The 26761-nt window shown below is 43.7% G+C and overlaps 2 protein-coding genes and 1 non-coding gene across 4 annotated transcripts; 2 read left to right on the top strand and 1 right to left on the bottom strand.

Moving 5' to 3' along the window:
* The first annotated feature begins 1971 nt into the window (after positions 1-1971).
* Positions 1972-17267, top strand: LOC147215399 (plexin domain-containing protein 1-like). Of its 2 annotated transcripts, XM_086140127.1 has the most exons (13): positions 1976-2408; positions 9350-9519; positions 12130-12264; positions 12347-12416; positions 12834-12956; positions 13029-13147; positions 13239-13338; positions 13881-13976; positions 14058-14139; positions 14466-14526; positions 14617-14731; positions 15714-15874; positions 16725-17267. In XM_086140127.1, the coding sequence occupies exons 1-13, from the start codon at positions 2342-2344 to the stop codon at positions 16848-16850; spliced, it is 1425 nt and encodes a 474-aa protein (XP_085996253.1). In that variant the 5' UTR covers positions 1976-2341; the 3' UTR covers positions 16851-17267. The 2 variants fall into 2 exon arrangements, with proteins under 2 accessions (XP_085996252.1, XP_085996253.1); XM_086140126.1 differs by having other exon boundaries at positions 1972-2408; positions 12834-13147.
* Positions 17268-17728: 461 nt separating this feature from the next.
* Positions 17729-17800, bottom strand: trnac-gca (transfer RNA cysteine (anticodon GCA)). Its single transcript has one exon. It is a non-coding gene; the product is annotated as a tRNA-Cys (tRNA).
* Positions 17801-18759: 959 nt separating this feature from the next.
* LOC147215397 (LIM and SH3 domain protein 1-like) lies at positions 18760-26457 on the top strand. Its single transcript, XM_086139745.1, has 7 exons — positions 18760-18959; positions 20762-20856; positions 22380-22464; positions 24208-24315; positions 25575-25644; positions 25731-25810; positions 26181-26457. Exons 1-7 carry the CDS (start codon positions 18891-18893, stop codon positions 26352-26354), a joined length of 681 nt encoding a protein of 226 aa, XP_085995871.1. The 5' UTR covers positions 18760-18890; the 3' UTR covers positions 26355-26457.
* The last annotated feature ends 304 nt before the right edge of the window (positions 26458-26761 follow it).

Below are 26761 nucleotides of genomic sequence, written 5' to 3'. Positions count from 1 at the left end.
TCTTTAAAATATAACGCAATTTTTTTTTTGTGTGTATTATATGTCAAATAAATCATCTTTTCTTTTCGGAGCACTTTTGGTGTGCTGATTTTTTTTCAAAACTACCAATATTTCAGCACAGCATCCATGTATGTAACATTACATGTGTCTTTTTATGCCATGAGAGATAATAAGGTGTGTCGTGAAATGCCTACTTTCGCCCGATTGGTCCAAAAATGAGTTATTTAACACGAATAATGTGTTTAAGACAGAACTATTTAATATTCTTCCACTAGATGGCAACAGGTAGCGGATGAACCTGTGTGTCTACTTGCTGCTGATCAAACAGCAGAGGAATTAAGTGATGCATCGAGCGAGGGAAAAGTGATACCCGATGGATAAATATTTTAAAAGATTTAAAGGAAAAAATTCTGATCCAAGTATAAGAAGTGGTGAGAAGAAAGTAAAAAAGGTGAGCTCAAGACAACACAATGAAAGTTAACAAAGTGCTAGCTAGCTAGCTAAAAGTTGCTGAACTCATCAAGGACATTAATACTAACTGCCTGCAAAAACATCAAATGGTAGAAGAAATGCTCGGCCCCGGAGCTTTTAAAGAAATAAAAAATAATACCATTTCCAAACGTATTAATGACATGTCTGCAGACACTAAAAAGACTCCTGGAAAAGTTGTACATCAGTGGGAAATTTAACGAATTTACGGATATTGGCGGACAAGCACAACTTCTGCCAAATGAGTGCTTTGGACACAAAGACAGCATCATTTTCTGTTTTATAAAAAATTCCCAGAAAGAACAACAGCAGGGGGAATATTTCGAGTTGCATCAGAGAACTTTGACCAAAGAGAACTTAAGTGGCAAAACAGCGTAACTGTTTGTGTGGATGGAGCAGCTGCTATGTTCGGCTGCAAAATTTGTAAACAGGGTGAAAACGCAGCATCCAGATGTTTATTGCAACACTTTTCATTCAAAAACATTTTTGACAAATTGCCATGTGATTTTTTTCTAATTTAAAATACGTGCAGTGGCTCAAAAAAAGTTAGGAAACTCTGCTCTACATGACATGCGAATGGACATACCGTAATTTCTGGACTATAAGCCTCTACTTTTACACACGGATTGAAAACCGCGGCTCATGAGGCTAATTTATGGATTTTTTTTTTGTTGGGCAAAGAAGCTTCACGCCACCGAAACATTTCGCCTCGGAACAATGAAACGAACGTGAAATTCTGAAAACGGTTTTAGCGCGCAGGAGGAAGGCCAAGGTAGCGACAAGAAAATAGATGAATGGATGGGAAAAAAACGGAAAAAAAAGCATGTCCAGAAAAAAATATATTTCCGTGTAACATCTTTTCTGTGTAAATATCTGCAGCCTATATATGTACACATGCTGTATATTTATTTAGCTATTCTTAGCCGGTGCGGCTTATACTCAGGTGCGTTCAATCGTCCGAAAATGACGGTACGTCTTCTTATGACGTGTGAATGAGTGTGTGATAGTTGCCCTGTGAGCGACCATGTGACTCAGAGTTGAGGAAAATGAGTGCATGAATGAATAAGTACATTGATTTCTGCACATTTATCAGCCGTTAGCCGTGTATTTGGAGCTTCTGAGCACCAAATAAATACTACATCCGGTGTTTGGAGATACTTGCCTTGCTCTTCTTAAAGCTACACTAAGCTAGTTGCAGCTCCTCCACAGTTACTTCGCCAGTGTTGTGTTTTCATGTCAACCTCCCTCCACACACACATTTCATTTTCCCAAAGATTTGCAGCACTTGAATAAAAAGAGAGGGGAAAAAAGATCATATAAATAATCATTCGGGAGGAATTCTCTTCACACGTCCGCCAATAAATCACTCCCTTTGTTTTGGTTCCGTGTGCGTCCACATGGGGGAGACAGGCTCCGCCCACCTGCAAGCTCCGCCCCCCCCCCGCGCCGTCCGAGGGGGAAGAAAAACATGCTGGAATACATAAATATTTCCCTTTTTGAGTTCTGCTTTCAAAACCCCATCGCTCTGTTCTAGGAGACAAAGGCGAAAAAAAACAAAAAACGGCGAGCAGACCAGGGCAGAGGGGGAGGAGGACGAGTGTGGAGGAGAAGACACAAGTCCTCCTCGCCTCAGCTCCTCCAGAAGTTACTCCGAGGCGGGGGGACGAGCCAGGAGAGGCGGCGAGCCGGAGGATCGGAGGAGCGAGGCGAGAGGGCGAGCGGCGGTGGTGCTGGAGGAGGGGAGGAGGAGGAGGAGGAGGTGCAGGAGAAGAAGAAGTAGAAGAACAAGAAGAAGAAGAAGAAGGAAGGAGTGAAAAAGAGACGAGGACGGAGGGAGAGGAGTCAGACGGACATGGGGCTTTATGCCGTTCTCCTCATCTGTCTCTCCCAGGCGGAGCTGGGGAGGGTCTGGACTCGAGGTAAGCCCCCTCTCAGTCATGGCAACACACACACACACACACACACACACACACATGAACACACACATGCACGCACAGGTACACACATCTGTTGTTCCAGTAGCGGCGCTCTGACAGATCCTCCAGAATGTGTCCAGATCTTTCCAGGAAGGACGACAAGAATTATCACCTGACCCGGATCTTCTGGCAGTCCTTCGATGGTTATGTGAGTGTGTACGTGTGTGTGTGTGTGTGTGTGTGTGTGTGTGTGTGTGTGTGTGCGTGCGTTGCTAACGGCTCCCTTGACACTTCGCCCCTGTCAGTTACATCGGCACATCAGAGAACCCTGTGGAAATCGAGGTGTGTGTGTGTGCGTGTGTGTGTGCGTGTGTGTGTGTGTGTGTGTGTGTGTGTGTGTTGTGTGTGTGTGTGCGCGCGCCTGTGTGCATCTCTAACGGCTCCCTCGACACTTCGCCCCTGTCAGTTACATCGGCACATCAGAGAACACTGTGCAATCGAGGTGTGTGTGTGTGTTTGCATGTGTGTGTGTGTGTGTGTGTGTGTGTGTGTATGTGTGTGTCTGTGTGTGTGTGTGTGTGTGTGTGTGTGTGTGTGTGCGTGCATCGTCAGTAGCCCCAAAATCCTCCAGGGTGGTCTTTCCTTGAACGCTGCATATCATGTGGTCATAAAACGAGATTTGACCTGTCAAACCTGCACACACGCTCACACACATACACGCTCTCACACACACACACACACACAAAAACACACACCATCAGCCGTGTCCCCAATCTGGGGCCTGGTGAACTCTGAGGGTGGGGTTAAGATCAGGTAAGACTCAGGCGTGGACTGTTTACTGTCACCGCTAAGGATTGTAAAATGACTGTAAGTCTATGTAAATACTGCCAAAGTGATCTGAGTATGTGTGTGTGTTTGTGTGTGTGTGTGTGTTTATTTAAAGCAAAATGAAACCAGCTATGGCGGGAATGACCCCAGATGTGACTCCGAGTGCTTTGGCAAATGTTTATTTGCCGGCACGTGGGCCATGTCGTCGGGGGAGGTGATAGCCGACGGGAACGGACGGGGTCAGAGGTCACCCGGTCCGGCAAGGGCGGCGGGGTAAACAAACGTTAGCAGCTGCGCTAACAGATGTAACGCTCCGAAAGCAAACGGCCGCCGGTCGTGTTTATTTTGGATGCGAGGAAAAAACACGTGCTTCCCGCCCACGGCGAAATAAAGACCATCTTTGTGCCGAGATCAGGAAAAGCCTGGATTAGCACGCCGGATTTCTTAATCTAGAGCCGAGGAGGAGGATCCCATTTGTGTTTTGGGTCGTAAGGTTACCTTAAAAAAAAAAAAAAGAGATTAAAGATCGATGACGGGAGCGTCTGGCGATGCGGCGGTCAGTGAAAATCGAAATAGAACAAAATGAGAAAAATAAGACGCCGTTTTTGCAGGACTGGAACATTTTATCCCCGTCGAGGCGAGGCGTGAGTCAGGCTGGACAGGTGCGCGGCGCCTTCAGGGACCGACGGCATGGCGTGGGAAAACTCGAATGATTTCAAGCGTTTTTTTTCTTTTTTTTTTTTTCTTTTTTGGCTTCACTGAGCCGCAGCCGTTGCCGTCCGTTTCGGGTCGGGGGCGGGGCTTCACGGGCGCGGCCGAGTACAAAAGATGGCAAGATCTCCCAACATCTCGAGAGGAACAAGACTCCTCTCTTTTCACCTCTCCACTTGCGTCCCCTCCGACATTGTGTCATGTATGTTGTGTGCATCCCTTTGAGTGTGTGTGTGTGAGACTGTGTGTGTGCGCATGTATGTATTTTTGATCTCCTTGGAGACGCATTATTTTTAGCCAGACCCCGTTCTGCTGTCGGTGCTGCTGCTGCTCCTCCTCCCGCAATCAGCGATGCTCCAGTTTCTCCGGCCTCTCCTGCGGGCCCTCTTGTGATCGGGCCCTCGGCACAGGGACGCCCCCCCGAATCCACGTATGTGCACGTGAACGCGACGAAAAGCCTTCATCGCGGCTACGTGGCGTCCCGCGTAATTGGACCGGTCCCTCGGAGGTCAACGCTGTCAACGCCGTCTGCGGCGCGCGGATTGAGGTGCCGCCGATATTAGCTCCAAATATTTCCCACTTTTCAAGCGCCCGTTTGTTTCCCTGCGACCGCGAGCGGCGCCTTCATTGCATCGCTCCGGCGGTTGCCAGCGAATCAGATGTCAAACTGATCGGATCGGCGGATTATTGTGTGTGGAGGTGGTTCCTGGACTCGCCGCGGAGCAGATGCTTGCTTTGTTTTGTGAAGAAAAATGAGGTTAGCGTTCCTTGTCCTTAGAGGAGAGGAGCCGGCCGGGGGCGGATTTGAGCAGTGGACGTGGAGATGTTCGGTTTTGGACGTCCAGAAAAGCGGCGACTGCTTCGTTTCCGCCCAAAAAGCTAGCAGGAGATGTCGTTTGTTTGCTTAAACGCCAGCTAATCTTGCAGTATCCTGGCCGCCAAGCCTCACCTTGGCTACCATCGGTCGGTCAAAGAGCCTCATGTAGCGACGTAAAACCGTTCAGTTAAGGGTTTTCCAATAAATCCCTTGAATGTTTCTGAACTTTGGGAATCGAGGCGACATCATCACCTCCCACGTTCAGGGAAGTTCTACCCAACTTTTGCGGGGAAAGGCGCATCAACAGGTGGTTAAAGAGCGATTATGTAATTTAACTGCGCGACAGCGGCCTCTGCTGGCAGACGCCGTGAACTGCAGGACGCCGATTTCTTCAAATTCGCTTAAATTCGCTCTCCTCTTCCTCCTCCTCCTCCTTCTGCTCATCACCTGGGAACAAAAAGTCAAATGGAAATCAAACTCCTGGAGGCGTTTGGTGCGTGTTTCTGCACCGAGGTAGACGTAAATCCGTTTTTATTAGCCCGTTGGCCGCGGGTTGGGGTGCAGGGGTAGCCGTGCCAGGGTTGCTCTTGGCTCACAAATCTTAAGGTGAGACGAACGCAACCCCGAAGGAGGGATGAGTTACCGATGGATTTTCTTACGCCGATGACATCCAAATACCGCAGATTCCGAAGCACCTGAGACGTTTAACCCGAAGCTGAGGATCACGATTTATATTTATTGGGGTTTTGGGGGGAGGGGGTCCAGTCTTCGCCTGACGTCCGATGTCGAGATGTGGCCAGAACATTATCCGCGGAAATGGCTTTTTAATGGATCCGGAGACACCGGAGAAAAGATCGGAACGCCAATCAGAGGCTCAAAAGTCGTTCATTCGTCAAAATATCCAAGCGAAACAAAAAAAAAACAAGTCTTACACACACACACGGAGGGCTGCAGCGAAGGCTGTAAATGGACAAAATTTACTCGTGTTTTCTTAAAACAGGTTTCAAACCCGGTTCGAGCCCTGGAGAATAAAAAAAAAAAAAAAACAAGATTTTATTATTCTCGCAAAACAGTCCAGCGGAAAGCGAACACGAGCGAACGCTCCAGATGGAGCCACGCCGGCGGAGCAACAAACGCCCTGGCAGCAAAATAGGTTATCGTTTTATTTTTATTATCATTTTATTTTTAGTACGAGGGAACGTGACTGTAGACTTTCCACATGCGGGTTATTAGCATTGGAGGGGAGGCAAAGTCGGTTGGCGTTGAGCTGCCGTCGCCGCGTCACGTGACCTGAACCTCGCCGGAGCCGCGATGGAGATATATGTGCATTCTGATGCCGGAAAGGTGTCCGGTTTGAATCCCGGCCTTTTTCTCCCCGATTCTCAAACCGAAACTCGAAAAACGGTTTCCAAATGTCGGCAGACGGGGAGTGTGTGCGCCGCGCACATCAAACGCCTCTCAAACTCCAGGCCGCGCATAGCTGACCGTATTTATCCCGCGCCACATTTGTCTTTTATTTTCCACGTCTTATCAATCCAGCCGCCAGTGTTTCCAATTTTGTATTTTGGTTATGTGTGTGTGTGTGTGTGTCGCCACATGGCTTCCGTCGCTAAAAGCGTGGGGCTGCTTTCAATACGGGATGCTCCTTTTCTCAAATCCACTAAAGGCAAAAGCCGCCGCGCTAAATTGCGATTACACACTTCGTCACGCGTTTCCACGGCCGCTGGTCACGATCTCTCTTCCTGTTTTGATTTTTCTTATTTTTAGCTTTCACCCAAAGCTTGTGGCAAAAGGGTTCGGATTTTTTTCCACCCTCCCCCGAGCCGATACGTGCCTCTTCAATCGCCGCTCCGCACCTCCCACCCCGGCGGAAACAGGAAATGAGTGCGATTTTAGGGACAGGAAGTGGGAATACGACCCAAACTTGTATGCTCACAGTGGCGTAAAAGGCGGTGGCCTAGTTCCGTGTCAGCGCTGACGCCCACCGGGTCCGCGGACTGCTGCAATGCAGTCGCCCGCAGAGGAGGCGGTGGACGGCGTTGCTGCGTGGGCGCCCTCGTCGAAGAAAAATCACCGGCGTGCGTTCTCAATCCCCTCCACAAAAAGGTTGCAGGGGTCTGATCTCCTCCAGGTCCACGTTTCTGGCTGATTTGACAACGTGGGAGGATGAAACCCAGCGGAGGCGGCGGTAGAAAAATCACCAGGCATCCGGGATTTTCGCAGCAGGGGCGAAAGGATTCGGATGCTAAATCGGTGATAAACGCGGTGAAATTCTCATTCTGAAGTGTCACGGAAGCGCTTTGAATGAAAAAGGTGGAAAGGTGATTCATAGACACTTTCACACTGGGGGGACTTTTCGCAGCTCCGAGAACCTTTCCAGGAACTAGGCCGTGTCTCGGTGCATTCGGACCGCAGAGAAACCAGGGACTTTCGGGTCCTAGAACCCTTTTAGTCATTGAACGTCATGTGACATAGGTGCGTAGAAGTCATACGCTTTGCAGATTTTAAAAAACGTCGCAGAGGAGGTTTCCAGAGCTAGCAGGGGAACGTCGATATTTTGGTCCAAAATAAGTACGCCGTTAGCTAAAAGAGGTGTTCTTCTGAAACATCCGATGGTCCATGGTTCTTATTCCCGCCTCGCAGAACGCGAACGCTGTGGCAGCTTCGCTCTCCATGTCGTCCGTTTCGTTTTCGCCTTCCTCCCGGAGGTTTGTTTTTTGAGCGTGACGCTAAAGGTGCACGTCTCAGGGGTCCAAATCGTGGTCCGTTGAGAATGCAAAGCTAAAAGGCTCCTCTTCCTGGAACCGAATTCGAGGTACGCACGTCTTAGACCTTTTCCGGACGAAAGCGTCTCTCGTTTCGAGCGCTTCAGACGCTGCCTCACAGGAAAAATTATAACATCTGCTAATAAACGTTGGTATATTCACAGCCGGACTTGTCACATCTGTAAACTCAGCCGGTGGTTGTTGACTATCGGGGCTGTTTTTTTCGTGCTCAGGCTCCAGACGGACATGTGCCTGCCAGACCTGGACCGCCGAACTCGCCGCGGCCCCTCCGTCACGGGACATTCACCCACGCGCACGTGCAGACAGGCGGCCCGGCGTTTTTGTGAAAAAGGTCCAGAAAAGGAAATAACACTGAAAGAGTGGGCGCTAAAAAATGTCGTTTGAGCAGTAAAATAAATAAGAACGCTGGGTTGAAACACGTGGATCAATATATTTTTACAGTCGGTTTGAGTGAGATGGTGAACGGTTGGATTTCTCTCTACGTTTCCCCGATGACGATTTTTTGCTAAATCGGTTCATAATTTTAACCCGATCTTGCCAACTTGTCCAAGGGCCGCGGCAAACCCCGATTTTCAAACCCCGATCTTCGGCGGTCCCGATCCCGGAGGACCAAACCCCGATCGCATCAGCTGTGGAGCTGCACCTTCCTTGAACGCTAGAAAAGCAGAGGAGGAGGCAGAAATTGAGTATTTTGCGCTGAAATCGCGGTCCCGGAACCGGCGTTTCAGAGCTGGTCCTCCCCGGAGGGCCTTCTCCTCCCCCCGCCGCTGTATTTGTCGCCTCCCCGGCTGTTTGACGCCAACGATGCTGCCAATCTGACCCTATTAGCGGCGTCTTCCTCCTCGCTGATTCCTCATTAGAGCTTCCTCCCCTGTGTACGTGGTAACCTGACGCGTTTCTCTCCGTTGTCCCATTTAGTCCGAGTATCTCTTTTTTTTTTTTTTCATTGTCTCTCATTATAGCTAACTCCTCCGTTGCCAATAGAAATCCAACTGATTCGGTGACACGCTCACCGCAGCTTTTACCGCGTCCTCGTGGAGGCTTCCAGGTTTATTTAAAGCCGCGCTTGTCTATAATTTCATATTTACCCAATGAATCGGAAAACAGCTGAACCTGAATGGGTTTTTATGTTATTCAGAAAATACGTCGGTTTGGCTGAAATTAGGATTTCCCCGCATGTCGGCTTTGTTTGTTTTTGTTTTTCAAAGCTGCGAGACGCTCTCAGTTCGCACGTCCTCCCAAAAAAAAACAAAAAAAAAACGTGGAGACGTTTTGGGGTAAAAAAGGTCAAAAGGTCCTGAACGTGTTTACGTTTTACTGGAAGTTTTAATCGGATTGGCTTGTTTTCCGAAACATTTCACTCCTTTGGGTGAAAACTAATAGCTCAACAAATTGACTTGAGATGAAAAGTGAAGGCCCCTTTTTTCTGCAAGTGTGAAAGCAAAGCAACGTCGATTTGTGAAGGCGTGGTCTCTCTGCAAACATACCTCCGCGCTGGCGATAAAATGCACGTGTAAACACAAGGATTTCCCTTGTAAAAAAAAAAAAAGCAAACTTCACCGTATCGTTTTACAACCCCTTTCACACACCATAAACCCCGAGGTCAGAACCGAATTATCTTTTCACAAAAACCAGCTCACGTCGGCACACATTGGGAATTACGACAAAGGGGTTTTATTTGCTTGAGGATGATTTTGCATTCAAACTAGGGATCATTAAAAAAAAGAAAAGCAGAATTTCTCAATGCCGTGGATGTTCAGTACACCTAAAACCTGCTCGACATGACGCGTGTCTCCTTGCAGATGCGGGAACTGTGACCCCCCACTGGGCCAACGGGGCGCCGTCCCATTTGCAGGGGACTTTGGGGAACCGGCAGGTTGTTCAGAAATACAGAGAAGCCCGTGACACCCCAGGGGAGGGCGGACGCGGACTGGACATCAGCCACCTGCCTGACAACATCACCCACATCGTGGTGAGATGCAAACCCTCTGCTTCCCTTTGCAACAATCACTCCAGTCATTGCAGTTTCAGAAGTACTCCTATTTCATTGTCGGGAGGAGATATAGATGATAGTTGGAAGGAGGGAGAATAAGAAATACAATAAAATATAAAGTGTCAAAGTTAAGGCGATCAAGTGTTTTAAGGTCTTAAATGCTCAGTTTGTTTCATTTTTTAAATATGTGTCTAAAATTAATTTCTCTATTCTAAGAAGCTGATTAATGGCACTTTAACTCAAGCTAAACTTATTTCAAGTGGCAGAAATATAAACCGGATACTTTTCATTAAATCTGACCCATGAACCAAACTACAAATTATTAAAATAATAACATGTGGATAGTTAAGTTTATTTCTGAGAAGTTTAAGGAAATTTCTTTCAATTCTCTGGTAGTTCATTGGTTATCCAAATAATCCCTTCCCCACAGCTCCTTCAGTGATTCTGTCATGTCTTGCTGTTCCAAAAACCTATTAATAAAGGTTAGATACTATTAATTTATTTACAGTTTCAGGGAAATTTCCGTTGACTTTATTTATTTGAAACGAATACGTTTTAACATGTAGATTTTTCACATCGGCCAGCCTTGAAACCGTATAGTTAGCTAGTTGCTGCTTTGCTAGCGTGGTTTAAGTCTACTGTTAGCAAGTGTAAACATTTACAGATCGTTTCACTGAAGGAAGGAAAAGACATAAAGAAATGAGTCTCTCTTCTTTATTATTGGAAATCATAAAAGAGGTAACTGGGCCAAAACAAGATCAAACACACCATTCAAAGATCCAAATAATTTAATTTCAAGTATTCGTCACCGCGACGTTGCGGCTGCTCCGGCTTGTTAGCATATATATAGCATCCACCGCTTCTTGCTAACATGCTGACCCGGATGTACTACTTTGTTCGGGTTTAATGTCCCTTTAACAGCTCCGTCTGTTTTTTTCCTCTTGGTTTCGGGAAAAAAGGATTTATTTCGCTCATATTATTCTCTTGTTATTCATTTTGGCTTAACGCCCCTTTAGCGTTGTATGAATCACCCCGATGTCTAATATCGAGGAGGCGTCTTTCGATATGGACAAGCGTGGTACATCTGTCGGTAAGGTTTCCGGTAACCACGGCAACAAAAGTTACCTCAAAACTATTCATTATAATCCCACGGGAATGAGTAAGTGATGGATTTGGGCGGCTTTTTGCACATCCTTGGATTACTTTTATCATCTCACGTTAGGAGGCAGAGGAGTGAGTAGTTGTCAAGTTTCAAGTAGCCATGGCAACGGAGGGTAACGACCATGCAAAATGAATGGGGGGGGGGGGTCGAAATAGATTTCGACTAGAAAAAGGTTGGACCCCGGTCATTTAAATATTTAAAGAAGAAAAAGCACCCAGAATCCGAGTAGCATAATCAGAACCTCGGCTGGAATTATCTCCTTGTTCTACCATTTTGGATGGAGGACGAGCCGGAGGCAGGTGGTCGCGTCCTTCGGGAACCACTTCCGGCGGACTTCCTGGTAGCGCGCTCACTCATTTCCGCCCCGGTGCAATTCAAACCCGGTCATAAAATAGCCTTTTCCTCTACTTTATTCGCATGTTGTTACACTGCAAACAGATCAGCTCATCGTCCTGCCAGTAGGATTTTTTTTTCTTTTTTAATTTCCACCTCCGCGTCCTCCGAGAGCCACTCCGGTATGTCAGTCAGCTGCTGGAGGTGCGAGTCTCTCCAATCTCCTCACCTAGAATCCCCCCCTCCAGATAGCAAACGGAGGTGCGGGAGGGGGAACCGGATGAGAAACGGGGAGGAAATGGGTCATCGGCTGTATGTGGAGCAGCGGCAGAGACGGTGGAGGAACTGCTCTACTTTCTGAGCCCAAACTCAACCCCGGATCCACCGCTCTCCGTCACCTTGAGCCCGTTGAACGCCTCAGAGCGGCCCTGTGAAACAGCGCCCCCTAGTGGACATATCAGGCATCGACGCTGGCGCTGCGCAGACGAATCACGGTCATTTGTCATGAAAGTAAAGAAAAATAAAATTTAAAAATGTAAAATTACATTCGGCAAAATAGGTTAGGGCTGTCAATAAGGTGGAAGGAAACTACTTTTAAAACTACCGTTTTTTTTTTTTAATCTGTCTATAATTAGAATGGAAAAGAGCCTGTGTGTTTGTAATTCACTCATGTTCAAATGAAGAAAAATGCCAGAGAACTTGCAACTTGAAATTTATTTTGAATATTACAAAAAAAAAAAAAAAAAACATTTGGAAAAAAGGCAAGTAGTAGTGAATAATTTGGGGATAAAAAGGGAATCCTGGTTGTATTTTTCTTCTCCACGAGAATATTCGTAATAATTACTTGGAATTATCTGATGCAGTTTAAAATAAAGATTTTAAAAAATCCAACAAAATTAGGAATTCATCGCCAAAGAAATTGTCTACAAGTGAAAATGATTTTTTAAAATAATAATTAAAAAAAAAGATTTTTGTCTAGTTTCAGTCATTTGACACAATCTGCATTTTATCCATGTGAATATTTTAATCCCATGCAACAAAACACACGAGGCTCCAGCAAGTGACGGGTGTTTGTGTTTTATGCTTCCCGTCAGGAGGATTCCCAGAAGTACTACACGTGGCAGAGTTTCGGTCCATCGGACAAACGGACTCGGGAGCTGTGGGTCGACGTGAACACGAGCCAAGTCCGAATCCACGGCTTCCTGTCCAACACACACCAGAAAGCAGCTGTAAGACAGAAACACACACACACACACACACACAAATAGCAACAAGATGTAACACATCTTGAATATTTGTTCTCTCCCTCAGAGGGTGGCTCTCTCTTTCGATTTTCCCTTTTATGGACACTACCTGAGAAATATCATTGTGGCGACGGGCGGTGAGTGTTTGATATCCTATTTTTGGGGTGTTCATTTGCAGCGTTAATTTAGATTTTTAAAATTAGACATTTACATAATATCATCTTACATCTACATTGCTGACCATAATGGGAAGAAATGTGATTTATTTATATCTATTTTTAAATCTGTCGTAATATAACATCTGTCAATTCTCCTGGAAAATTATTGAATCCCATTTTTGGAATAAGAATTAAAAACGACAACAAAAAATATACGTAATACTTGACAGGAGAATTATCTGAAATGGCTAAAAAGGAAATAACCTGTAATTTAAATTACTGGACGCATTGTTTGGAGCACATGTGCATCCCTCCATTGTTACTTGTGGTAAAACATGAATCAAAAAATTTGCACATTTGAAATCTGCGTCTGTTTGCTTCCGCTCGCGTCCGCAGGCTTCATCTTCATGGGCGAGATCATCCACCGAATGCTGACGGCCACGCATTACGTGGCCCCGCTCATGGCCAACTTCGACCCCAGCTTCTCCAAAAACTCCACCGTCCGATACTCCGATAACGGTGAGTTGGCCCCGGACGCCGAGCCTCCGACCCCGGGCTTCGATCTCACCCTCCCCTCCACGCACCGCCCAGGCAAAGTCTTCGTGGTGCAGTGGGACCAGGTGCGGCTGAAGGACTGGGAGGCCGAAGGCCCGTTCACCTTCCAGGCGGTGCTGCACAAAAACGGCACCATCCTTTTCAACTACAGAGACGTGAGTCGCACCCTCGGCCGTCCAGCAGCAACGTCCGCCGTTCCCCCTCCGTTCATCTCCACCCCATCTGCTGCCTCCGCACCCTCCTCAGGTACCTTTAACGGTGGAGAGCATGAACTCCAGCGAGCACCCGGTGAAAGTGGGCCTGTCCGACGCCTTCATGGCGAACCTCCCCTCCGAGCAGGCTTCAGGTCAGTCCCGACCGCACTTTCGTTACATTACATTACATTACATTGCATTTGGCAGACGCTTTTATCCAAAGCGACTTACAATAGAGGACATAGGGACTGCAAATAACACTCGCAAATACACAATGCACAGGAAATATACAGAACAGTAAGCTTGGGTTAGTGAGTTTTTTTTTTTGTTTTTTGTTTTTTGACAAAGACATACACAAATGTACACACACACTGCATAGCCTAACTTGCTGTCTAACCTGATCTGGGGCATCAGCGCAGTAAAAAGTCCTGAAAGAGAAAAGTTTTTACCTGTTTCTTGAATGTTGAGAGAGATGATGCTAGTCTTGTTGCTTCTGGAAGTTTGTTCCACCACTGAGGTAGTAGAACTGAGACCAGTTTTGCCTGAGATCGCTTAGAGCGAGCAAAAGGTCCATCTGCGTTCAGGAACGCAGGTGGATCGTTTGAGAAAAATATCCCAGTTTGTGATTTTAAATAGCGTTTATTATCCGACCGTGAACCCGGCCGCCGACGCGCTCTGCTCGTCTGTCCTGAAGATCCCAAGTCGTGGACCATCTACGAGTACCACCGCGTGGAGATCAACACCACCAAGGTGGTCAGCGGGTCCGCCTTCCTCTTCACGCCTCTGCCCAGTAAGTCTTGGGCCTCAGACCGCGAGGTTTCACCTTCCTCCCTCCTTCTCCTCCGCAACTCTGTTTCCGTTTCCCCCCCAGCCTGCCTTCAACACACCACCTGCGAGCTCTGCTATTCGTCCAACCTGACGAGCGGATGCGGCTGGTGCAACACGCTGCAGCGGTAAAAACCAGCGGCCGGGTTTTCCTCGCGCTCGGGAAATCTTTCTCACGCGCCCGTAGTTTGTAAATAATTTGACGCAAGGACTGCAAACACTGAAAGGGAGAAGGTCCGCTGTTTACGTCCAGAAATCAACCGAGACATGAAATTAAAAGTCTGATTATAACCTGATAACATGAAAATAATCATTAGCTTAAAATCTGAAACCAGCTAAATGTGATGGGAAATATTATATTCACAACGCCGTTCAATCTTTTTGACAATCAATTTAATGACTAAATAAAAAGGAGTGACTAAACCATCGTCCCGATGAACTCTCTGATTGGCAGCTGCTCCGACGGCATCGACCGACACCGACAGGAGTGGCTGGATTACAACTGTCCTGAGGAGGTCAGACAAGCTTTCCTCTCTGCACAGGAAGCACGAGCCGCTGGGCCACACTTTCCTCAGTGTGTGTGTGTGTGTGTGTGTGTGTTTCAGGCTAAAAGTTCCTGCGAGGACTTCAACCCGCCCGAGGACTCAGAGACCCCTGAAAACTTCTCCTCTCCACCTCCAACTTCTGCATCAGCTGAGCGCAGCCAGCCCATCACCACTGGCGAGTTTTCCCACAAACAAACACTAGTGGGCAGCACGTCACACACAGGCGTTTATAAACTGCTCTAAAACACTTAAATAGCACATCCAAATCTAATTTACGCAGTAAATTACGTCATATTTTATGTCGGCAAAACCAACAAATCTATATGCACTTGTGTGACTCATATAATTAACCTTTTTGCAAATTGAACAAGGAAACAGCTGATAAAATGTATTGATAGTATATTTTCAAAAAATTATAAAAGTGTGTATAAATGAATTTCAGGTTAATATTACGCCACACAGATTTATGCATTTTTTATTAATGTTTTACAGTGACTAACAGACCATTTAGATAGCTACTCGGTGATGGAAAAGTCTGTGCTGTGTTGCTTCCTAAGTGGACAGTTTGATATATATTTTTGATATATTGTTTAAATGTTCCCTTTGTTTTTTTGAGCAGTATATTTTATACTTTGTGTGTGTGTATATAATTATATAAAATCAAAATTATTATTATTATTATTATTGAAAATTCACAAATACTTCCAATTAGTAATATAATGATCTGAAAAAAGGTTATGAAATAACATGAGCAGATATGAACCAAAACACTATCAAGGACATTAACTGATTTATGAAAACCTAATTGAAAATTGGTAAAAGTTATTTTAGAAACTAGCAAGAAAATTAACCTGTATTTTAAATATATAAATTTATTTATATGTATTTATATACATACATTGTCCGTATATATAATATCTAGAAATAACTGCAGTTACCTGAAAATTAGACAAACTCAAAATTATATTATATTATATTATATTATATTATATCATAGCTGAAAATTGAAATTGAGGAAAAGATAAAAATAAAAATACATTTTTTTAAGTCAACTTTTTTGAAAAAAAAAAAAAAAAAGTCATTAGAAATAATGAATTATTTATTTATTCGATAAAATCCGGAAAAAAAGAAAACAATGATATTTCCTTCCTTTCAAGATGCCTATAAGGTTCCTCCGACCCATGTCGGCATCACGGAGAACGCGGCCATCATCGCAGGCGTCGTGGCCGCACTCGTGGTCCTGGTGGTTCTGACGCTGTTGGCCGTTTACTACATCAACACCCATCCGACTGTTGCACCACCTTTCTACCTCATGCAGGTAAGAATTCTGCTGAAACTCCCTAATATGAGATAAATATAAAAAAAAAAAAAATACATGTATCTATGTATGTATTTTATATATATATATATATGTATGTATGTATTTTATACATATATATATATATATATATATATATATTTATTTATTTTTATTTTTTTAATTTTATGTATTCATTTTTTTATTTTATTTTCTTATGTTTAAATATATAAAATATAAATGATTTATAAAAATATAAATAAATATCGAATCCTCAAACGGATTCCCTGAAAATAGGCAAGAAAGAGATGTAAAAGAACACATGGATAAATAAGTCAATAAAGTCTAAAAAAAATCGAGCAATTTGCTGAAAAATACAAGATGTTATCTGAAATTTAAAAAAAAAATTAGGATAGAAATTCAAACTAAAAATTATAATAATAAACAATATAAAAATGATAGACGTAATAATCATAAGAAATATTACAGAAACAATAATAATAGTTATAAAAATATATATATTATAATAAAAATAATTCTGATCATTATAAGTATAATACTGCTACTACGATACGGCTGCAGCCAGAGTTAAACAATGCAGACGTGCAAGTTGAAAGTTCATCAGTCGCAAGTCAAGAAATCGACGATTGACATCTTGAGCGTTGAATCACATGCTAATAGTCGAAAATGATACAATTGTAAATTTAATATACATTAAAAATCCATAATGGTGGACGGCTGGCAAGATGCTGCGGTAGAATAAGACCCGCGACACGAGGGAACCCGAGGCCTCGGGAGAAGACGCGAGGTTACGAAATTCAAAGCACCCGAGATTTATTTAAAACGCCTCGTTTCCCGTGTTCGCCCGCAGCGACGAACCAACAACTACTGGCCGTCCATGAAGTTCCGTAACCAGGGCTGCCACTCCAGCTACGCCGAGGTGGAGCTCGGAGGCCACGAGAAGGAGGGTTTCATCGAGGCCGAGCAGTGCTGCTGAGGCCGCCGGGGGACGACTTTCGGGACAGTGGGGCGGCGTTCCCTTCCGGCCGCTTTCTCCGCAATCTCTGCCGCCACGTCGCCTTTCTCCGACAGGAAGCCCGGCAGCCGCGTCGCCATCGCCCCGCAAAACCGCCCCGCAAACCCCGACACTGACAGGGAGTGAATGGATATAGTCCTTATACTGCAATCCAGTGTACAGCTCATATTTTTTTTTTCTTTTTCTTTTCAATATTGTGTTGGGAGATATATATATATGTTTTGTTTTTGTTTTTCATCCGTGAGAAATGACTCGCCCACGACAGCGAATACCTGAACATGTAACTGATAGTGATTCTGACGATGGTGGTGACTTTCTCTCTGCATGGGTGAACCTTCCTGTATAAATGTCTTCTAATAAAAAAAAGAGGGTGATGAATCGTGGGTTTTCATCTTTGATTGCTTTTGTTTGGAATTGAACAAAGTCACTGTAATCCTTTTTTACTGCTTACATACAATGAAAAAAAAAACTGAAAATTAGAAAGTTCATTGATCGTTTGTTATTCAACTAATGATCAAAGATATTTCTCTTTTGTAAAAAAGAAATTTGAGAAAATAAGATATACTAGATGTTACCTATAGAGGGCTTCGTGAAAACTAGCAATTGTGACAATAATTGGCAATAATAATCATAATAATTTAAATAAGTCTTCATATAAAAAGGCAGGACCAATAGTTCCAACAATAAATACAATTAAGGAAAATATTTATTGAGAATAGAATCTAATTTAAATCGATAACGGGTTGGTGTAGTATTTTGTGTTTAAATTGTTTGGTCTTTAAAAATCTGACCAAATATACTCAGTATTTTAATGCAAAAGAGAAAAATTTACGTCCGTGAGGGGGCACCCGGATTTGAACCGGGGACCTCTTGATCTGCAGTCAAATGCTCTACCACTGAGCTATACCCCCGATGCAAAATTATCATCTTTACTTTGATTTATTTACAAATGCAGAACGAGCAGAGGGTAACTTTCCGAGGTGTTATTACATTACATTTTCTTTTCTTCAAAACCTGCATCTTTCCGCAGAAATGCAACGAAACCAACTATGTGTGCAGTTCCTCTGAGTCACCACTAGATGGCGCTAAACACCGATGCTAAGGGTTGCGTATTTAATCTCTTTTTAGTCATACGATTAGTGCTTTTAATTCTTTCTCACATCCGGAATGTTTGATATTTGTAAAGTAATTAGTTCGGCTTTTTTATTCAGTTTAAAGAAAACAACCTTTCACAAAAAAAAAATACCTTTTGATGTTCAACACAATTACTCATCGGTGACAATCAATAATCGATAGGGGTTTTAAAATTGGCTAATAAGCTGCTGTTTTGCATTGTGAGTGTTGAAAGAGATGCAAATGTACGATTTTTGTGACTTCTAATCACATTTATTCGACCGCTCCTGAGAATTCTGTCTGTTGCACATTTATGCTGCATTCAAATGTTCCTCAAAGACTCGGATTTCTAAAAACTCAAATATGTTTAGAGGTTCGATAAATAAAGGGATAAGACGAAACACACGGAAATACGTCTTTCAAAAAGTACTTATAAACATCAAAATAAATAAATAAATGGTGGTAAGTTGTAAAAAAACGTGTAAAAGATCAGCACAATTATACGAATTTTGATATTTAAAAATTTGAAATGTAACATTTTTTCCGTGAAAACATCAGTTAGATTTAACAAATGGAACTTCCTTTAATTTGCCTTTATTAATTTTTTTTTTTTTACAAATTACAAGAATGTAATTCGCTTTGGAGTTTAATGAAACAGGAAAAAAAGGGAAAATTACATATTAAATTCTAATTCCCCGACTGTCCCTGAAGGCACCGCCGACTCCTCCCCAGCTCCGAGGTCGCGTTTGTGTATTAAAAGATGTTCCTGCAGGAGGAGGAGGAGGAGGAGAAGAAGAAGGTCCACGTCCTTTCGGCTCGGAGATTTTCCTCACGACATTTTTTTTTCTTCCCTCCTCCAACTCATCCAGGATCCTGTCGTGCGGAGCCATGAACCCGCCGTGCGGAAGGTGCGGGAAAGCGGTCTATCCCACCGAGAAGATCAACTGCCTCGACAAGGTGAGGGTTCGAAACCCTGTGCAACACACACACACACACACACACACACACACACACACACACACACACACACACACACACACACACACGCTTCAAAGCAGCCGATGACAGGATACATTCCTATTACTTATATTTGACACATTCACCAATGCTGGTTTCCTCTTTGCAGGTTTTCCTGAAATTATTTGAATTCAGATTTTACTCCTTTATTTTATTTTATTTTATTTTATTTTTTATATCCATGCATTTCGTGGTTTTGTTTGTTCTTGTTGTTTTGCATGCTGCATTTTCATTTTTTATTACTGTTTATTATATTGATTTTATTATTTATTTATCTATTTATTATTATATATATTTTCATATTTCCATAGTATGACCATCATTATTATTCACAATTATTTTTTTTCCCATTATATTTGATTGATTGATTTAACCCATAAAAACCCTACCAGGAGGGAACATGGATCATGAAAATTAAATTACCAGCAGCATCTCTTTTAGTGATGTCTTCTTAAAAATTCCTCAATCTCTATGTTTATTTATTTTCAATTTTTTATTTTTTTATTTTTATTTTATTTTTCATGGCGCGTGTTTAATCGTTTACACAGTCTGTTGTTTTGGTGTTTATCACAATTGTGGTTGCCTTAGCCTTGATTTGTTTGGACGCACAGACTTAAACGCAAATACACATGCGCATGCACACACACACACACATACACACACATACACACACACGCGCGCGCGCACAAACACACGCAAACAACAATTGCAAAAGTGCATACACACACAAAAAGTTTGGGAATGATGAGAAGAAAATCCACATCCGGTCGATGAACACAAATCTCTGAATGTCAAACTGTGTGTGTGCGTGTGTGTGTGTGTGTGTGTGTGTGTCCTCTGTATCAGTTTGTCATGTGACCTGGAAAAAAGATTATTTCTTCGGGAGTTTGGGTTAATTCAATCAGATTTGCAGGAGAGAAAGACGAAAAATAAACAACTACCCTATTGATCCGGAATAAATAATCAATTTATTGAATTCTGTCTGTCTGAGCCTTAAAAAACATCAGCAGGAAAGTGGAAGCTGAGTTTTGAGACAGATTTTTCCCTAAAACAGCAGTAAAGCACTTGTTGCATTTCAAGGATATGTTATGGTCAGCATCAGGACAAAGCATATTATTCATTTAATTTTTTGTTTTTGTTTTTTTATTTCATTTCACTTTCCTTTTTTTTTTTAAATTTATCACTTAATGTACTCATGGATAAATTAATTCATTTTACCTATGCATTAATTAATTAACTAATTTATTCGTTTATGAGAAAAAGAAAAACCAGACCTGCTTTCGGAGGCCCGACCCCAACACCAGTGATGCAACAGTCTATATTATCTTTAATTAAAGATAAAAACAAAAACATATAAGATGATAAAGAATCCAACACCATTCAATTTGAGCCTCAAGCTGAAGAAGGACGACTTGAAGGCTTATAACCTCCTCTTCTATCCGACCGATGATGCCAATGTATCTCTCATTTTCTTATTTAATAACAAAATATAACCAAAAACACTTCCGATTCTCCACCGGTCCCTCTGACCGACATTCAAATGAGCCGACTTGCACTTCCTCTCCAGCCAGGAAGTAGCTAGCATCAGTGCTATAGCTGTGGTGTTTATACTTTCTTTAGTAGGTTTTCACTGGAACCACTTTTATTTGAATTTTAATAGTAATAATAATAATAATAATAATGACACCATGACCTCCCATTCCACATTTCCCTCTCCAAAACGTGGCGCTCTGTCTCTGCAGTTTTGGCACAAGGGCTGCTTCAGCTGCGAGGTCTGCAAGATGGCGCTGAGCATGAACAACTACAAGGGCTTCGAGAAGAAACCCTACTGCAGCATGTGAGTGTCCGACACTTTTACATCGCAGGGAGGGACGGGAAAATGGGCCTCCCGGTGAATTGGTGCGCTAAAGACCCGTTGGCTAGTTAGCTTAGCACAATGAGCGGCGCTCTGCAGGAGTGTAGCCCGCTTCCATTGAAGCATCAAATGCAGTTTTAGGGCAACAAGTCATATTTAAAGTTGAAATTGGAGGAAATTGCGTTACTTTCAGACCCACGATGTCGTAGAAGATTGAATTATAAATAAATATAAATATAAATATTACAGACAAAAAATATCAAAAAGACAACAAGGTTACTGACAATGTCCAAAAAAAAAGTTTAGGTGCAGTGATTTGAGGTGTTTTAAAGTGACTGCAGTAAAACAAAACAAAAAAAATAAAAAACATATTCATAGTGCGGGTTTTTATTTTGTTGTTAGCTTGGCAGCTTTTTGGTCAGAAGTCCTGCGATTTTATAAGATCTCACGGTGTTTTAATTGTTCCAGTTACATGGTTTACTGCACATAAGATTATTAAAGTGGGCCAGATTGTGTATCTGACTCCAGATATGCTAACAGTTACCATAGGCTGCCAGTCATTGTGCTAAGCTAACAAACAAGAGGCGAGTCTCTTGCACAGAGAGAAAGAAGGACTTAAGACATACCAGTAGGTGTGTGGGTATTATTGACAATTAATGGAGATCATTTCTTTGCACCAACCTGAAAAATGGGATGAACTGACAAGCGAGGAAACTGCAGTGATGCATTCTGACCTTTTTAAATCTCTAATCTGTGTCTGCAAATTGTTTATGGGGTGAATTTGACTCCAGGTGATTGGACTCTATTTGCAAAATGCGACAAATGCAGCTTTTTTATTTCCCCAAACCTCCTCTAAAGACATTGCACTCAGGAAGCAGCAAAGGGGTGCATTTCTATGTCCACACACACACACACACACACACACACACACACAGACGGGCGAGTGTGTGATTAAAAGCGACAGGGGGAAAGGCCGATGATCATGTAACCCCCCCCTACTGCTTGCTGTTTTCAACCTGTGTATTTTCCTGTCCATTTTCCTGAAAATAACCATGTTCTTTATCAGAACTCACTGGGTTACTTTTCATATCACTATCTACAAGTGATCGGCATTGATAATAGATCAGAAGTAGATGATGTTTAAATTAGAATAAGTGGATAAAGAAATATCTTCCAAAAACAAGTGAAACTGATCTGGATAGTTCATAAAATAAGCCAGATGTTACGGATTTTTCTAAAAAACACGGGAAAATACCAATGTCAACACTCAAATCAACAGCTGATATAAGTGTGTGTGTGTGTGTGAGGGGTGCACGCCGTCTTAATCCCTCCCTGCTCCCTAAACAAAACAAAACTAACCCCAGCTTACTATTCTGTATATTTCCTGTGCATCTTGTATTTGCAAGTGTTATTTGCAGTCCCTATGTCCTCTATTGTAAGTCGCTTTGGATAAAAGCGTCTGCCAAATGTAATGTAATGTAATGTAATGTAATGCTCCATCCCAGGCACTACCCCAAGACCTCCTTCACCATCGTGACCGACACCCCGGAGAATTTGCGTCTGAAGCAGCAGAGCATGCTCAACAGCCAGGTGAGGCCTTCGCCGTCCCGTGAGTCAGCAGCCGTCCCAAAGCTGCTTAGGCTAATCAGGCGGGAAGCGTCCGGCCCTTTAACGCGATCAAACGGATAAAACCTCACCGTCACGCGAAAGTAATAGACTCTTCGCTCGAGCCCTTTTTTTTTTTTTTTTTTTTTGGTTTGTTTAGTTTCCCGCTGCTTGCAACAGTTGGGCGGGAACGGCGCGTCGATTTGAGATCCCATTGAGCAAAGCGGTGGACTCGGAAGGCCGCGGGCGGCGGCAGGGGAAGGGAGGGATTTAATCCACCCGTCCGCGAGTCGGGATTATCTCCAGTTCAAGTCTGTCATTTCCCCGCCGTCACCTCCGACGCCGAGCCCGAGGAGGCGGGGCGCGTCAGGATGCGGCTCCGCAACGCATGTTCAGAAAAGATGTATTATTCCCAAACTCCCGGCACCATCATAATCTAATTTAATCCCGAAACCGTTCCCCGCTCCTCTCGCTTTCATCCAGCCGACCGTCTTCATTGTTTATAACCATAAAAGTCTCTGCAGCAGAGCTCCTTCACACAGACCAAATATTCCTCATAGCAGGGACATGACTCAACCTCGTGTGTGTGTGTGTGTGTGTGTGTGTGACGGCATCCCAGATTTACTGTCTGACAAAACTAGTTTCATTTAATGCCAATGTGTGTTTGTGTGTCCCTAAACTTACAAGGACTAGAATCCGCGGCACGCCGTGCATGTGTTTGTGTACGTTTGTGAGACGTATGGCGACCCTCCGGATCATGTAACTCGGTAAACAACTCCAGGGTTATTTTTAAATAAAACACGAGGCCTTTTTCTGGGCTGGTAAATGCGTGGCATCATAAAAAGAGGCGTTTTTCTAGATTCGATTGAAGACTAATTCTGCCTTTCTTTTATTATTTATTACTGTTATATTTTTCTGTAACTCTGGCACAGCAATTTCCTTCTGGATTAATAAAGTTGTTCTTATTCTTATTCTTATTCTTATTGAAGACGCGTGTCTCAGAGATCACATCCACCAAAATCTCTTCGCAGCTCCGTCTGGAACGATAGATTCGGATAAAATCTTATTTGGTCCTTCTACCGTCTGTGTTTTCCTTGTGAACATCTGCTTCTGCATGTAAACGGAGGCGTAAACCTGACGCCGCCGTCATTAAAATATACTCCTTTTAAACTAGCCGCCAAGCAAATCTCAAAGTAGCATACTAACATTGTTCCTACTATTCCTAGGAACACAACAATAAATTGATTAGTTTTTTATCTCCCTGTGTCTGTTAAAAGGCTAATTATTAGTTATGCAATTAATTATTATTATTATTATTATCAGGCTATGAAGACCCTACTGGTTAGCTTGCACACTGATTAGCTTGCGTGTCGATTAGCAAGCATACTGGTTAGCTAGCACACTGGTTACCTAGCTCTGCTGGCGAAGGAACGCCGGAATGAAATTTTAGCAAATGAAACTCACAGGATATTTTGTTATTTTACATTTTTCTGTCATTTAAAATGTCATATGAATGTTGAGCATCGTTAATGTGTGCCAGAAAAAGTAGTAGCACTATAAAGGAAGCTATATTAGCAGTGACAAGCTAGCTTTGAGCTCCCTCTCTTGCCTTGATTTCTTTCTATTATGCTACGCTACGCTAACTAGCCCGTGGTGACTTTGTCAGACAAGAACGGGACTTTAAACTCTTTTCTTAAATAATTGACTTGAATAAATTCTGCCTCTCAGGCCCTCTACAAGGAGGAGTTTGAAAAGAGTAAGGGGAAAGGCTTCAGCGTCGTGGCCGACACTCCAGAGATGCAGAGACTGAAGAAAACGCAAGACCAGATCAGCAACGTAAGAAATCACTAATATTGCTTTCGGCTTTCAAAGCGGCCCTTCTCCTTCTCCTTCTCCAAAAATGAGGTCACATATAGCATAGAAATGTTTTGCTGTTGTATCAAGGTGACCTCAGTTGTGCGTCGGGTGGCTAATCTTAGCAACACGAGCTCTTAAATCAGATTCGAAGCACCTTTGACCAGCAAGTTTGCAGGGACGCTCAATGCAGCTCGCAGCCTCCGCCGAGCCGCATGAAAGTTTTGCCGTTTTAAAAATAGTCCCGGGGAATTTGCAGGCAGGTATTATCTATTTCACTTTTTTTTTTTTTCTTCTTGCAAAGGCAGGAAGCTGTGAGGCATTTCGAGAATTTGACCGTGGTCCTTCCACGTCACCCCTGCAGAAAGCGACTTGTTGACAAACTCGACTGAATGGCTTCGCCTCCCTGCAGCAGCTGTGAGGGGGGGGGGGGGGGGGGGGGGGAAATAATTCGGGGTTTAAGTTCCCTTTTTCTTTTTCACAAGGTGCTAAAAACAGCCGAAATGAGCCGGCTCGTTTTACTGAGGAAAGGCAGGAAGGCGTCGCAGTCCGGAGAGGAAAGAAAAGTGCTCAGCGGAGGGATGTCTGCAGAGGCTGCAGAGACATTTCAGACATTTCTTCCTGTCCACCGAGGAGCCCTATATGGTCAAAGTCTCTCAGCTGTGGACACAAAGCGAATGTCTGCTCTCCGCTTCTTGAACACACACACACACACACACACTTTTTCTCTCAAGAGAGCAATAGCTGCAGAGAGGAATGACGGGTGATAAGCTTTATGTCAAAAGGGCATTGAAAGGGATTATTTTTCCACTGGAAGCTCAGCCTCTGCCTCTTTTCTGGCTTCCTGGAGTTTTATCTGGTCTTTTTTTTTTTTTTTTTTTAACTCTTAAGATTCTCCCAAGTCTTTGTTTTTTTCTCATGGTGACCACAGGGAGATGATTTTACCGTCGTCCTCTTAAAAAGTGCTGGAAAATCCCTCACTGTGTGAAATCAATATCCCACGTTGATCATTTACATTGAATTGACTCGAGGTAGAAAATGTACAAATTTAGAAGAAAAAAAAAAAGTCGCAAAAAGGGCACAACAGGGAGTCAGTGTTGTGTTTCCACCCTCCCCGAGGCCCGAGGGTGGGCAGGTTTTGGATCTCCACCTCCTAAAATGGTGAGAAAGCTCCATCCTCGGGGGTCGGAGCGTCCGCTTGGAGCGTGGCGCCCTCACGTGGCCTCCATGTATCTGTGCAGATTAAATACCACGAAGAATTCGAGAAGAGCAAGGTCCGAAGTGACGCGCCTCCTCCGGAAAACAGGCAAGGTGAGTCACACTCCTAATTTCCAATATATTTTGAGTAAGTCATATTATTAATATAGATCATTTTCTTATGTCTGGGCTCTGTGAAGAACAACCAGCAACACCCGAAAGAGGCAATCAACCATCCGGACAAACGCGTCCCCCTGTTGCGGCGCCGCCTAGCGGAGTGGTAAGATTCATCTATTCAAAGAAAAAAATAACTCTAAAAGTTGACGCTTAAGCGATTTCATAATATCGGCTCCTAGATAGTAGTTGATGGATCTTACCTGGCAGGCGATTGGATGAACCGTCTGTCCCGGGTGAAGCCGTAGCCAATCGGGAGCGTCGTCACGAACGCAATCTTCAGGAAAGAAGTGTGGAAAGATGGCGCCAAATGGAAATAAGCAATTAGAGGCGAAGACTTAAAACGCTTCTTATAGTCGAGGGTTAAAAGCTCAGCATTCTCGAGAACTTGCAGGAACGGATTTAGCGATTTTTCCTTAAGATGCGACACCTCTTAGGTAAATGCCAATGGGTTCTTTGTGTTCCCACGCTAACAGAAGCGCTACCAGGCTTTGTACAGCTACGCGGCCGCGGAGCCCGACGAAGTCTCGCTCCAGGAAGGCGACGTCATCCTGGACGTGGAGCCCATCGACGAGGGGTGGATGTTCGGTTGCAACCAGCGCACGGGGCAGCGGGGAATGCTGCCCGCCAACTACGTCCGACCCGTGTGAGGCAAAGACATTCGGCCGCCCCGCGGATCCACTGCCAACTCCGACAATCAGGCCTCACCGTTTTCTTGTTTTTCCTTTTTACAAATAAATTCAAATGTATGTCCGCCCGATGTCGGTTTTCATAGTGAATGCTGATCGTGAGGAGATGGTTTGAGTCACGTAGCTGCCGCTCGCGTCGGTCAGTACTAAAAAAAAAAAAACAAAAAACAAAATTAAATTTCAAATCAAAACGGTATCCCGGAAACAAAATTTCAAACAGACAGGGAATAAGATACATGACGTAGTCCTGCCATACATCAGGGATGTCAGGTTTGGAAGGACTTAAAAATTCATCAGTATATTTCATTTAAGAACAGAGAAATCTGAACGTCAGTGTAAAATAGCTTTTCTCCTCATTGGAAAGCGAA

This window comes from Fistularia commersonii, chromosome 32, assembly GCF_037954325.1.
Source record: "Fistularia commersonii isolate RoL2024-O1a breed Wild chromosome 32, RoL_Fcom_v1.0, whole genome shotgun sequence".
In the NCBI taxonomy this organism is placed as follows: domain Eukaryota; kingdom Metazoa; phylum Chordata; class Actinopteri; order Syngnathiformes; family Fistulariidae; genus Fistularia; species Fistularia commersonii.
The sequence above is the reverse complement of the archived record's forward strand: the minus strand, read 5'-3'. Positions and strand labels throughout refer to the sequence as shown.

Bases quoted from the DNA above. Each gene is read 5' to 3' on its own strand.
- LOC147215399 (XM_086140126.1), top strand. From the start codon at position 2,342: ATGGGGCTTTATGCCGTTCTCCTCATCTGTCTCTCCCAGGCGGAGCTG. The intron at 13,977-14,057 runs GTAAGTCTTGGG...TTTCCCCCCCAG, and splicing joins CCTCTTCACGCCTCTGCCCA to CCTGCCTTCAACACACCACC. The intron at 14,732-15,713 runs GCGAGTTTTCCC...CTTCCTTTCAAG, and splicing joins CAGCCAGCCCATCACCACTG to ATGCCTATAAGGTTCCTCCG.
- LOC147215397 (XM_086139745.1), top strand. From the start codon at position 18,891: ATGAACCCGCCGTGCGGAAGGTGCGGGAAAGCGGTCTATCCCACCGAG. The intron at 22,465-24,207 runs GTGAGGCCTTCG...TCTGCCTCTCAG, and splicing joins AGAGCATGCTCAACAGCCAG to GCCCTCTACAAGGAGGAGTT. The intron at 25,811-26,180 runs GTAAGATTCATC...CCACGCTAACAG, and splicing joins CGGCGCCGCCTAGCGGAGTG to AAGCGCTACCAGGCTTTGTA.